The sequence below is a fragment of the Gossypium arboreum genome, chromosome 10 (genome assembly GCF_025698485.1).
Source record: "Gossypium arboreum isolate Shixiya-1 chromosome 10, ASM2569848v2, whole genome shotgun sequence".
Taxonomy (NCBI): Eukaryota; Viridiplantae; Streptophyta; class Magnoliopsida; order Malvales; family Malvaceae; genus Gossypium; species Gossypium arboreum.
The window spans coordinates 71,096,905-71,111,460 of record NC_069079.1 but is presented as its reverse complement, the minus strand read 5'-3'; the positions used below and the strand labels follow the sequence as shown (position 1 = coordinate 71,111,460).

Here is a 14,556-nt window from a genome sequence, read left to right as displayed (position 1 = left end):
AACCATTGTAATTAGTGAGTCCCACCAAATTGGATGTAATTGGAGCACTTATATTACACCCAAATTCAATTTAATTTTTTTATAATACAAGTTAAAATATATATATATTATAAGCATTAACATGGAAGAGTATTTGGGATGGTTATGAAAAATATTTTATATTATAAATCATAAAAAATTATATAATAAAAAATAATTTGTGAAATTTATAAAATTATAACAAAAAAATATTATTTAAATCCTAAAATATTCTAAAGTTATGACAGAATTTATCATAAAAAATAACTTACATGTTATAAAAGGATTATAATATATATATATATATATATATTTATAAAAGGTTTTGGTCAAAAGTATGAACATAACTTATTTATGTGTTCATGCTACATATTATAAAAATAATATACTTATTCATAAAAAATATTATTGTTTTTTAACTAAAAGACAACTTTTAAAATTACGAAAATAATATTTTTTATAACAATTAATAATTGTTTTTATAAAAGTTTATATATTACAAATTTTATATTATTTTTACTTAATTTATGTATTATAAAAGGGATACAACTTAGCATAAATCTTTCTTCAAATTAAGTATATATATATTTAATTAAAGCTACAAATTATTTGGATTATGAATTCAAATATTATAAAGTCGATAGTAGATATGCAAATAGAAAATATTTTCTTACACCATATCACAGTAGACGATACCATTTGAGAGAATGGTGTTAGACATAAGCACCATATATAGCTCGCAAACTCTTTAATATTATATATTCAAAGCTTCGTAATATGGTCAAAAAGACATTTTTTATCCTAAAAAGATATTTTCTATATTAATAACATTATCTTAGTATAACATAAAAAAGAGGTTTGGTCATGCTAACATGTTGCATATTTTATAACTTTAATCATAAGTGAAATTGAAATGATTCATACTTCGAAAAGTATATTAGAGAAGAATATATTGATAATTTTAATGATGCAAATTCAAATTCGAAAATGAGAATGAACTTATGTTAAGTATTAAAGAAGGAATAATCCAATAAATATGCAGTAAAACAATTAGATAAAATTGTATATAATATTTTTTCTTACTATTTTTAGACTAACATAACACATACGATGATTTAATTTTAATTTTTATTACTTATTTAGAAATTATTTTAACAAAATTCATATATTAAAATTTAAATAAAAAGTCATATATAATAAAATTTAAATCAAATAGAAACGGTAAAACCTGAAATCGAACACTAGAAATCTCAGCCAACTCTTGCAGCACCTAATTGGTGTACCAAATCGGGAATTCCCAATTTATAGTTTCAAATAAAAAACATAAATTTGCATTTGACGAATGAGGAATAAAAAAAAAAATTAAACAGATAAGAAAGAAAAAATTGAACTGTAGAAGTACTACGGTTCCTCTAGATTCTAGGGTTTCTCTTTCATTTTCTACTAAAAAAGCCAGGGGAGCGGTTCCTTCCAACTTTTTTTTCCCTCTCCGCTCCCTTCCCTTCAATTTCCTTCAACTTTCTCGCCAATTGCCCCATGCTTTTCCCTCCTGCCAAACAGATCCCTTCTTCATACTCCCGTCTCCAACCCTCTTTCTCTCCCCCAATCCCTCTTTTCTTCTTCTCTTTTTCAATTCCTCATCTCTAAAATTACAGCTTTGGCCCCCCAACCTCAATGCAGCTCCCCGATTCCACCGACATCATTGACAACCTCCCGGAGAATCCCGGCCAAAAACTCAACCAACCCAAAGACAAAAACAACGACGACGATAATGACTCTAATAGCACAGCCGAAACCGCCGCCGTCGATGGCAACGATGACAACAACGACCGTAGCAATGGTTATACCGATGGAGACTCAGTTCTCGATGTTTCCGGGAAAAGCGTGGAGTTTTCTATATTGGGGGACTCGAAGGAGTCCGTGGACGGGCTTTATTTGTACAAGAACGTGTTCAATTTGATTCCGAAATCGGTTGGGGCGTTAAGTCGGTTAAGGAATTTGAAGTTCTTTGGAAATGAAATTAATTTGTTTCCGTCGGAAGTGGGGGGTTTGGTAGCGTTAGAGTGTTTACAGGTGAAGATATCGTCACCTGGTTTCAATGGGATGTCTTTAAGCAAGTTGAAAGGGTTGAAAGAGCTGGAACTTAGTAGGGTTCCACCTCGTTCTTCGGTTTTGACTCTCTTGAGTGAGATTTCTGGGCTTAAGTGCTTGACGAGGCTTTCCGTTTGTTATTTTTCCATTAGGTATGTGTTTTATCAACCCTTTTGTCCATTTTATTTTGAGTTATGTTAAATGTTTTTGGATTAATTTTTAGCATATGTTTTTATTCGTATTCTATGTTATGGTAGTAAAGGTATCTTTTTTATTTGCTTTGTTCCTTTAGTTGATATTATTCCAAATTTTAAGTGTGAATCTGATTAAGAAATCTTGTGATTCATAATGCTGCGAAAGATGAAGTTTGCATAAGAATTAAATGAGATTTAAGTAGTTTAAAGTGTCATCTAATACCTACTACTTATGATTCATAACGCTAGGCTACTGTCCAAAGTAGTACCTACTACTTATTGTCAACAGATAAGGTTTTGATTCTTATTTTTGGATGTACTGTAAAGAAAAGAAACAATGTCTTAGCTCCCATCAATTCCTGATGGGGTAGATCTGTGGGTGTGCAGGGCATGGGAAAAATGCATGACCTTTATGTTTCTTTTTCCTGCAGATATCTTCCTCCAGAAATTGGATGCTTAAAGAATTTGGAATATCTGGATCTGTCATTCAATAAGATAAAGAGTTTGCCAATTGAAATTAGTTATTTGAATGATTTGATATTGCTGAAAGTTGCCAATAATAAATTGGTGGAATTGCCTTTGGGCTTGTCGTCATTACAGAGATTGGAGAACTTGGACTTATCAAATAATAGGTTGACGTCACTGGGGTCTCTTGAGCTTAGCCTAATGCCTAACCTTCAGACTTTGAATCTTCAGGTGCTTATCATAACTGTGGACTTAGATTTACCCCTATCCTTTAATCTCTTGTGAAGATTTAAATGAGTAATTATACTCAAAATGTTATCATCACCCGTTATTTGCTTGTTCTGACCAGTTTATAATACTTTAGATGGTCCTAATTCAAAGACCTTCCTATGATTCTTTAGAATGCATTAAATTTCAATTTGGCTACAGTTTTATTTTAAGATGCATACTGGCATGCTATTTCTACTTAAGTAGCAAATGCTGAGGGGGTAAACATAGATATAAGTATTGTACTATGTCTAATTGGATTATGTATTTATTTATCCGTAACTTGTATGTCACATCATACTTATTTTGTGTGCTTGGATTTCATCGCACTTACAGTTAGTTGTCATTAGTAATTTTCCTGATATCCTAAGTCCAAACTAGATGTACCAGTTGACTAAAATTTTATTTGAAGATGTGTACTGGCATGCGATTTCTACTTAAGCAGCAAATGTTGAGGGGGTTAAACATAGACACAAGTATCGTGCTACTTCTAATTGGATTATGTATTAAATGATCTGTAACTTGTATGTCACATCATATTTATTCTATGTGCTTGGATTTCATTGCACTTACAGTTAGTTGTCGCTAGTATTTTTTCTGTTATCCTAAGTCCGAACTAGATGTACCATTTTACTTAGGATATGCTTGTTTTCAGCTCATGCTATTTAATTAATATCAGCGTTGCACAAGTATGCTATAAGTTTCAACTTTTTGCTGGCCTTGTTGGAGTAGATCAGATTATTTTCATTGTAATAGGTGGATTAGGTTGTAGTTTGTACGTTAAAACTTTAACACGTTTGCACATCATTTTTTTTTTTGGGGAATCTAACCTCTTTGCCTTTGTTTTCATACATATACATCATTATCTAGTATAATAAACTTGTAAGCTGTTTTCAAACACCTTCTTGGATATGCTGCAATTTGGAAGGAAATGGCAGAGCTGTCTCCAGTGATGAGTTTACCAGTTCTTCAGTTGAAATGGATGTATATGAAACTACTGGTCAGGATACTGATGGAAGTGTGTCTTATAATGGTAAGTTGTTTGTCATAAGTTTTTGTTATATAATAATTCTCTTATTGCATTTTCATGATATATTTTCCATTCTCCTAAATTAACCCTTAACACTTAAATTAATTACATTCAAATTTTGAACTAGGCTCTCATAAGACCTCATCAGGCATCTTAACCGTGCCATTGGCAAATAGTAGATATATTGCAGCTCGGAGATCAAGTAAACGATGGAAGAGGAGACATTATCTGCAGCAAAGAGCTCGACAAGAACGTCTAAACAACAGCAGAAAGTGGAAAGGGGAAGGACATGCTGAGGTGCATACTGTGAAGGCAGGTGGAGAATCTCCAGGTGATAATGATGTCCTTGCCTCAAGTACTGGTATAGAAGCTGCATCGGAACTTGTAGGTAAAGATGATGATAAGCCATTACATATATTAGAAGCCAAAAATGAAAAAATCAGTAGTGTTAGGCATGAGGATGATACAGTTACTTATGAAAAGAGGCTTGAAGTGAAAAATAGTACCTCAGATGGTTTTGAGTCAAGAAGTAAAGGGAGTGAAGATGAGTGTTCACGGCTTGATGCATCTATTGAACAGGACGAAGGTTCATCGTCAGAAATATACAAGTCAAATTTTAAGTCGAAACGGCAATCTGATCGGGATCTTAGTAATCCAAAACCATGCAAGTCTAGAAAACCAACAGATTATTGCTCCAATCTTTCACGAAAGTATAGTACCACTTCATTTTGTGGAACTGAAGATTACCTACCAGATGGCTTTTATGATGCCGGACGTGATCGCCCCTTCATGCCATTGAGTAGCTATGAGCAGATCTTTCATCTCGAATCACGTGAAGTAATTCTTGTTGACAGGTAATTTTACATGCAGAGTAGGAATTAAGTTGCTTTGTAAATCAAGACTACTAGCTTTTGCTTAATTGGTTTGCAAACAATATTTCTGATCTAATTGAGAAATGGTTATGTCTACTGTTTTCTATAGGGAAAGAGATGAAGAGCTGGATGCAATTGCTCTCTCTGCTCAAGCTTTGGTCATTCATTTGAAGCATTTGAATGGCTTAGCTAAAGATAAAGAGCGGGTTCCCCTTGATAACTTTCAGATAGCATCTTTGCTTGCTCTTTTTATTTCTGATCATTTTGGAGGGAGTGATAGAAGTGGTATGGTTGAAAGGACTCGAAAAGCGGTATCTGGTTCTAATTACAAGAAGCCTTTCATTTGCACCTGTACAACCGGAAATGGTGACAGTGTTTGTGCGTCAAACAAGACCTTGAATACTGTAGAAGATATTGTATTCTCTGATCTCTGTGAGAGATCTTTACGGTCAATAAAGTCAAGGAGGAAATCGATCGTTGTTCCATTAGGTACCCTTCAATTTGGAGTGTGTAGGCATAGAGCACTGCTCATGAAGGTAACTATTTTCCCTTGGTTCTTTTTTTGTTTGATATTAATCAATTTAGTTTATTTTTATTATTATTTTTATTAGGACCTTATATGACTTCAATTACTGCAGTATTTATGTGATCGAATGGAACCACCAGTTCCTTGTGAGCTTATCAGGGGATACTTGGATTTTATGCCCCATGCCTGGAATATCATTCCCATAAAGAGAGGGGATTCATGGGTTCGCCTGGTGGTTGATGCTTGTCATCCGCATGACATACGTGAAGAGATAGATCCTGAATACTTTTGCAGGTCAATCTCTGGATGCAAATATTGTTAAATGTCTGTATTTAAAAAATGTTTTTGGAGGTTCCTGTTTCTAGCATATTTTGTGACATAACCAATTTGAAGATTTGGTCTCACTATAGCGCTGCAGATTTGGAATCTGGAAAGAGTTTGTGAAAGCTCAATTTTGTGTTTAATATTTTTCCAATATTAACTGAGCCAATAACGTGGTTTTGAATTATTTGTTCCTTCTATCTTGTGGAGAACTTGTGTCTATGTGTTCTAGATAAGATGTGATGCTGTAATTTTTTTTTTTCTTTGTAAAATTCGTTTTTTCATTCGCTGATAGCTGACTGCTTTTTGTTATAGATACGTACCCCTTAGTCGAACAAAAGTACCTGTTACATCTGAAAGCATTCCTGTCTTGAGTTCCTTCCCTTCTATGACCACAAGTGATGAAATTGAAAGAGTGGCCTCCAGTTCTCTCCTTCGGTGCAAATTTGGATCATTGGATGCTGCAGCGAAGGTTTGTTATTTATATTGTCAGGTTTAGTTCGTATTGCTTGAACTAGGGATTTGATGAATATTAGATTGTTTAATGGGTTTTTAGATATATGAGTTGAGTGTGATTGTTTTTGATGCAGGTATCCTTCTCATGCCATTCTCATGCCTTTCAATAAACTGATAGTTCTTTTTGAGTTATTAATTTTTGTCTGATTTGGATTTGCAGGTGCGTACTCTAGAAATTAATGGTGCTTCATTAGATGAGGTTAAAAATTTTGAGTACAGTTGCCTGGGGGAAGTAAGAATACTGGGTGCTTTGAAACACGCCTGCATAGTAGAAATGTATGGACATCAAATAACCTCGAAGTGGATTTCTGTGGGAGATGGAGAAGCGGAGCATCGAATCTTGCAGTCAACAATTTTAATGGAATACATAAAAGGAGGATCCTTGAAGGTACTGATTTTTTTGTGTTTTCTGATTACTTGAGTTGTGTTTAAACCTATTTATCCTGTTGCTTATTAGCAGACTCATATTGAGAAACTAGCTAAAGCTGGTGAGAAACATATCCCTGTGGATTTTGCCTTGTGTATTGCACGTGATGTTGCGTCTGCATTGGCCGAGTTGCACTCAAAGCACATTATTCATCGTGATATAAAAAGTGAAAACATTCTGATCGATTTGGATGGAAAGAGAGTTGATGGGAGCCCTGTTGTGAAGCTCTGTGATTTTGATAGAGCAGTACCTCTTAGGTCTTCCCTGCATACATGCTGTATTGCTCATTTAGGGATACCTCCTCCAGATGTTTGTGTTGGAACACCTCGTTGGATGGCTCCTGAGGTTCTAGGCGCAATGCATAAGCGTAATCCTTATGGGCTTGTAAGTTTTTCTCTTGCCATTTTGGCACTGATTTTTGAATTGATGTTTCCTTGATTTGATGAAAATGATTTGAGTTGTATGAGCGGAGCAGATAGATTTGATGATAAATGCAAAGATGATTTACCTGGTAGATTGATGTTATGTTGCATAGAAAAAGGAGGGGGAGGAGTGGGAAAGTGGGTATAATGTTTAGAGGTAGCATTTAGGTATCAGCTGAAGTGATATGTTACTTGCTATATCTGCATTGAGTTTTATTCGACTGGATCTGTGTTTTACGCGAAGTGCATTGCTTGTGTGGATGTGAAGTCTGTTTCTAATTGGTTGCAGGAAGTGGACATTTGGTCATTTGGATGCCTGCTTTATGAATTGTTGACTCTCCAAGTTCCGTATTCTGGGTTATCTGAGCTTCATATTCATGAACTTATTCAGGTAACACCAATAGTAAATTCTGAGCTTTATCATATCTTCTTCTTTATACCTTTGGTCTAAGCAGGTTGTTGTTCTTATCTATACATTGCAGATGGGTGAGCGTCCACGACTACCTGAAGATCTGGAGGCATTGGAATCGACTGAAAGTGTAATGACCCAATCTGGAACAGAGGCTGAAACTGAAACACTTAGATTTCTTGTTGATATCTTCCGTAAATGTACAGAGGAGAATCCCGTTGATCGTCCAACAGCCAACAACCTTTATGATATGTTGGTCAAATACACAAATGATTTCAGGAATTCGAGTTAAGAACATGTAGGTTGGCCGATTTTAATAATTATTGCCCCTCATTGTTAGCCTGAATATGTTATTTCATTACATTTAATGTGTATTCCATTGGGAATCAGAGTTATGGATCTCTTCAGGAATTAATTACCCACACAAGTAGTTGCACTGACTAGGATTAGCAGCCTGACTTAGTTTTGTTGTGTACTAGCAATAAAAACAAGGAATTAGATGTATCCAGCATGTTATCTGTAATGTTATTGAGATCTGTAAATTTTTGTAGGTAGTTGATTTTGGTTGTCCAATCCATAGCTTTCAAATGAATCTATTTCACAATGTATTATGTACCAAATTTCCCGGTTATTGATTGTATTTTTCAGAATTGAGTCCTTTAAGAATGTGGCATTCAATTTAAGTATCCATGGATTCCTGACTGCTGGTTCGTTAAATGTCACTTCAGTATGTATGGTCTTTAAAATATATTTTTTAATAGTGCTGCCTATTGGCCTTAAATTTTATTTTTTTGATGTTTGAGGTTGTTTGATCTGTGGAAAGTCCAGCACAGAATTAAATGTGCGATTTAACTTGCAAATTCATGTTGGATTGACTTTAAATAGGTAAATTGCATTTTTTTTCTATAATAGTATTAATTAAAATATTGTAGAGGAATCAACTCTAGGGGACTTTCAATAATGAAAACTAGTAATTGAATCCTGAAGTTTATACTTAATTGTATATGCTGATAGGCTAGGAGTCCTATTCCACAATTGCAGGGTACTCTAATTATTCTTATCAAATCCCTGAATTATTCTTATCATTATTATTACCTTAAAAGAATAGTACTTGATATTGTTCGAAGCCGTGGAGAAAATAAAAGTAAATATAATATTGGCTAAAAAAAAATTGACGAACTGTTGTTTTTGAAATTTATTGTTGTATATTGATTTTGAAAAGAGGATGGAAAATGTGTCTTTTAAGTGTACTTTCAGTTATTTTAGCTGAAAACGCGTTATACCGTATATATTTTTACTATAAATTAGTAAATTAATTTTTTTAAAATGGTTAAATGTAATTGCTTTTGTTCTTAAGTCCCGGATTCAATTATTCTTTTATTCACATTTTTATTTTTTATTTTATGGTTCTTAAGATTTTTTATTTTAATTAAAATTTTAATGTATTAGTTCTTTTGATTAGATGGTTAGACATTTGTGATTTTATTATTGTGCCTAAAGTTCAATTCCTCTTATAAGCATTTTAGTATAGATTATTTCTTTCCGTTATTATTATTATTTTTAATTAATGTTTATAATTAAAAATTATTGTATTCAATTTTTTAAATTCTTAATTAATAATTCTTTTATTTATAAAATCAAATAATTATTATAAATATCATTATTTTTAGTAAATATAATTTTTACGTGTAATATTTTTTTTCAATTTATATCATAAGTGTAGCTAATTGACATATTATATATTTTTGTATCGTATTTGAAATATTTCACATATAAACATCATTATTGAAATATTTTATATATTTGAAATAATATTGATTTTTGAAATAATTATTTGACTTTATAATATTAGAAATCATCACAGCCCCACAATATAAGTGCACAAAATAAATTTTGACATAAATATTATACATAATATGCCTAAAGAATTAGTTAATTTTAAAAACTAATTACATATTTATTATTTGATTTTATAAATAAAAGAGAGATGAATTAAAAAATATTTGAAAAAATATTATTAATTATCAACATTAACTACAAATAATAATAAAAACTTGAAACAACATAGAATAAAAAAATTACAATTTTTATAAGGGATCAAACTTAAAACTCAAGAATGAGATTACAATCATCTAACCATTTAATCGAAAAAGATAATGTATCAAAAACTATTAATTAAAAATAAAAATTTTAGAACATGAAATAAAAATTTGAGAGGAATTAAATTCGAAATTTAATGACAAAAGTACAAATATTTAACTATTTAATGAAAATAACTTGTCTGTCAAACTTCAGTAAAAATGATATGTTTTTAGCTAACGCGGCTGAAAGTACACCCTGACGCGTTTTCACTACCACAACAGTGAAGATTTATTTATTTATTTTTTTCGAAAACAACATAAATTAATAAATTTAAAAAAAAAAACTTCTATTATAGATTTTTATTTCTTTTCAACGATAAATTAGCCTTATAATATTAGCTCCCAAAAACTGATACTCATGCTTCAACTTGGGTTCGGTTGGTTGACCTTTTTCTGGTAAATCTATTCTCAGCCAACCCCAGATGTTGCAATCATTCAACCCTTTAACTTCTCTTTACCCCCGAAAAAAAAAAAAGTACTCCATCTTTTTCTTTCCAATTGTCATAATAATTAAATCAAAGCGTTAGTAAGAGAAAAAAAAGATGCCATCCTGTACTTACTGTAGTCTTGAGAGTATAAAAAACAATAGACAAGTGAGATTTTGTTGGAAGGAAGTCCTCCCCCCTCTCTCTTTCTCCTTTAAATTGGGCTCTTCAGTTTACCTAGACGCTCTGCAATCTGCAAGCGCATTGAGTCGTTTAACATTGCTTGGTGTTTTGTGGTTTAGTTTCTATGTTGTTTAATCGAAGATAATTGTCGATTTGAGTTGTTTAATTGATTATGATTGTTGATTTGAGTTTTATGAATGAAAAATAATAATTAGAGTCAATTTGTCTAGACTTGAAATTCAATGTATCAATTATCGAAAAATCTTGAATAAAAAAATTATTGTTTATTGAATGATAGTAATATAATTGGTTTACCTTAATCCATGTTCAGTGAGATAGGGATACCCTTTTTCCCCCTCCAAAATGTATAGACTGCCATTGTGCTGACAGATTTGTTTTTATTACCTTTTATATGACCATATAATGTAATATTCGTATGAACGTGATGCGTAAGTAAGTGGGTTTTCATGAGATAGTAAGTGTTTTATTGTAAGAAGTCCTAGTAATGGGACCACTCTTAAGTCTCTCTCCAACCCCATCTTTGTGGTGTGCTGTGGCATCGCTGCCCTAAACTCTGCCAATCCCTGCAGATGAGGTTTTACTACTATACTCCTCTTTTGAGTCTAAGAGTGTAGGCAAGGGGGCTAGGGAACACATTTACCGAAGACATGAACTCCACACTCTCTCTCTTTTTAAGCATCATATCCCGGAAAAGGTAATCCCCAGTTGTCTTGTGAAATGAAACCCTCATGTGGTTCGTGCTTTGTTAATTACACGCGTGTTTTTATTCATCTTCTCCTATCATTAGCCCAATTTTTTTATCCTCTTGTTTCTTGAGGACAAAGAAGATAGAAAGAAAAAGGAATGATTTTTATAGTATTAACTTCATAGAAAGAAAGTAACAGTGTTGCTTAGTAGGAGCCCAGAAACAATTGTAACCATGGTTGGACGAGCGGGACACTACTCTGTGAGTAGATGTAAAACCTTGTTACTAACTAAAGCAACAAGGAATCTTACATCTTAAGGATGAAACCAAAGTAATGATATTTTTATGTTGGAAATTATATCATATACCTGTCAACTTTGTTGCAAACTTTATATGTATACATATGCAGAAATAAGAAAAATATTAGATTTAAGTTTTTTTTTTATAATGAGTTCGTGACTATTTTTTTAATATTATAATCTTTAAAATTCAAACCTACATAATTTTATGGGGAGTGTAATGTTTTTATTATTGTATTAAATTATTTATTGGTAAATTTTTTATATATTTTATTATTTTGTTAATATTTGAACATTTAAATTTATATTTTATTGAGATTTAATATATTTAATACTATTTAGCTAACCAATATAAACAATGATTTAAAGATTTGAAGTAACAATTTAACTTTTTTTTCTTTCAAACGATTTAACTATGAATTCGATTGATTTAACATCTTCCCAAATCTAACGCCACGTTGCTGTACTCTTCTTTTGTTTAAGGATTTGGAATTATATGATAAAAATTGGAGATTGGATGGCGGTGGGTGTAAGAGTAAGAGAAGAGATGGTGGTGGGTGTATGAGTAAGAGAAGAGGTGAGGCGGACAGAAAATAAGCACCACTAGACGAGTTGCAGCCCATGGAGTTGGACTACATTAGCAAGGCAAAAGCTGCTTGCATTCCACTATGTGGCTGCTAAAGATTTCGTGGCCCAGCGCAGGGAGCAAAATTGGTCCCGAATCATCCCCAATTAACCATCTTTACTATCTAGCTGAAAATTTAGGGAATTATAGTAAAAATATCATGGAGGTGAATTAAAAGTTATGTTGCATTTTGTTTTTTTTATTTAAAAAATAGGTAAATTAATTAAATTAAAAAAGAAATTGATATTTTCGGTTCAAACTTTCATATGTTTGTACTGTTAAAAATTAGTGTGGTTGTTAGAATAATCGAACAATGACACATGACGTGCCACTTGTACCTCATGCTGATTTATAAAGATCAGTTTTTAACAGTAAAAATGAATGAATTTTTTTATAAAATAACTAATTTGCTCTTTGATTTAATGTATAGAGACTAATTTATCCATTTTTGAGTAGAAGGGATGAAAATATAATCCAATTCTTAATACAAGGGTCTCCATAGTACTTTTACTGACAATGTCAAATTTTTCTTGTCCTAAAATACAGTTGTGGGACCTAACCTATATGGTAAAAGTACCATGGAGGCCTCTAGATTAGAAATGGGATTACATTTTGTATTCTCTACTAAAAAATGAACAAATTAGTCCCTACACATTAGATCAAAGAACAAACTGGTCCTTATGTTAAAAATTTCATCTATTTTTGTTGTTAAAAATTGGTCACTATACATCAACATTAGGTGTATGTGGCATTCACGTGTCACTGTCTAATTATTTTGTCAGCTACACTAGTTTTTAACAATATAAATGAATGAAATTTTTAACAGAAATAACCAATTTACTCTTTGATCTAATGTATAAAGACTAATTTACCTATTTTTTAAATAGAGACAAAATGCTATCTAACTCCTAATATAGAGACCTTTATAATGCTTTTACCACCTTTATACTTACACATCAAATTTGATATTCGAATAAAAATTATAGAATATAAACCAATAAAAAAAATCCGGAAAAGATAGTGTAGTAGGAAAGGTTAATCCAACTTGATGAGAAACACAAATTGCAAGTGTGAGCTGGTGATGCATTGTTAAAGTAGTGTTAGAAGAAGAAACACTCAACCGAGAATAGCAAATGAATACTAAACAGCAACAGAAAGGAGGAAAGGGACAAAAAAGTTTCTTTAACGTATTCTATAATCTACAGTTATGTTCAAATAATGGCATCCATCACATGGGCAAAACTTTATTTAAACTGTTTATGTGTTTGGAAATATTGGACCATACCGTTTCGTAAATACACGTGAGAGTGAGACAGCAACATCCTTTTTTTTTTTTAATTACTGGAATTGAGTTATATATCTTTAATAATAAATTTATCATTTTTAAAGAGATAAAATACAGTTTGATTATTTACTAATTTATAATTTCATAAAATAGAAAAGAATCTATATGATATTTTTCCATTGGGACTTGCCAATAACCAGTCTTTTACTTATATACATAAATTATATATTGAAAATTTTATCGTGTATATATATATGTGAAATTGTGTATTTTAGGACATAAGTATGTCGGAAAAATTACATTTTATGGAATTTTGAGGCATATTTTTAATAGGTAAAGGTGGAGAGTTAAATCATAAAATTATGATTTTTTATTCCACTCTATGAGACCTTTACAACGGTATATTATATACTCAAAATGGTTAAGTGATGAATAAGAAATTGATGCTCAAAGTAAGCTACTTAGAAATATTTGTTGAGGAAAAGAAAAGCTTAGATCCCACATTGGTTAAATACCAAGTGTGAGATGTGTTTATATATGAAAATCTCTTGAAAGTTAATTGACTAATTAAGCTTGGAACTTTTTCTCATGCATAGGAGGGATAGGTACAAACCTAATAGGGTTGGGATGCACACTCACATGATGGGAATTTAAACATTAAATGTTTATTATGAGGCTTGCAAATAATTTTAGCACAACACAATATATATTTTTTCCTCAATCAAATCTGATTTAATTTCAATCAAATTGATTCAATTACCCCTTTAATGCTGATTTATTTCCATAAACCCCTCCACTTTGAATGCCTATAAAAGGCTAAGATTTCTTAGCTCTAATTTCTACTCTCACACCGATTTTCTATTGCAATCAAAACTATTCTTTTCTTCTTCGAATTTTTCAAACATTCTAGTGATAAAAAAAGGCAACGTTTGTTCGTTGATCGTTGTAAAGGTGCTACTATTTGATCTCTGTTGTTGTCGTATCTTGGGAGACATTCGACCAATGTTTCTCCAAGCATCGTAGGAGCGGCCAAAGCTGTCTTAAAAAAACTGTGTTCACAAGCATCAACGTTTCGTAAAATCTTTTTTCTTCCTTTTTATTTCAACTTCTATTATAGTTTTATTTTTATTTTCGTATTTAACAAATTAATTATAAATCATTCTATTTGATTTTATTCTATATGTGTTTATTTATATTAAATTGTTTTGTTTGCTAACGTGTTTTGTCCAACAATTTTAAGGTAGAATTTTGATTATTTTTGCAATTCTTCAATCCAAGACAGATGAGACACCAAGGCGAAAAGAAAAAAAATATTTTTCGAAAATCAATTTTTT

General features: G+C 31.7%; 1 protein-coding gene and 1 long non-coding RNA gene across 2 annotated transcripts; both read left to right on the top strand.

Moving 5' to 3' along the window:
• The first annotated feature begins 1,282 nt into the window (after positions 1-1,282).
• On the top strand, positions 1,283-8,208 carry LOC108463961 (uncharacterized). Its single transcript, XM_017763992.2, has 11 exons — positions 1,283-2,261; positions 2,735-2,999; positions 3,906-4,068; positions 4,193-4,919; positions 5,047-5,473; positions 5,576-5,757; positions 6,100-6,256; positions 6,461-6,688; positions 6,761-7,111; positions 7,439-7,540; positions 7,632-8,208. The coding sequence occupies exons 1-11, from the start codon at positions 1,693-1,695 to the stop codon at positions 7,848-7,850; spliced, it is 3,390 nt and encodes a 1,129-aa protein (XP_017619481.1). The 5' UTR covers positions 1,283-1,692; the 3' UTR covers positions 7,851-8,208.
• A 2,434-nt stretch (positions 8,209-10,642) lies between these two features.
• Positions 10,643-12,339, top strand: LOC128282432 (uncharacterized). Its single transcript, XR_008272701.1, has 2 exons — positions 10,643-11,022; positions 11,796-12,339. It is a non-coding gene; the product is annotated as an uncharacterized LOC128282432 (long non-coding RNA).
• Positions 12,340-14,556: the final 2,217 nt, after the last annotated feature.

What these genes read in the sequence shown, in the direction of transcription:
- LOC108463961 (XM_017763992.2), top strand. Translation starts at nt 1,693, where the DNA reads ATGCAGCTCCCCGATTCCACCGACATCATTGACAACCTCCCGGAGAAT. An exon ending in GTTTGTTATTTTTCCATTAG is followed by an intron (nt 2,262 to 2,734) that starts GTATGTGTTTTA and finishes TTTTTCCTGCAG; the next exon opens with ATATCTTCCTCCAGAAATTG. An exon ending in TTCAGACTTTGAATCTTCAG is followed by an intron (nt 3,000 to 3,905) that starts GTGCTTATCATA and finishes ATCATTATCTAG; the next exon opens with TATAATAAACTTGTAAGCTG.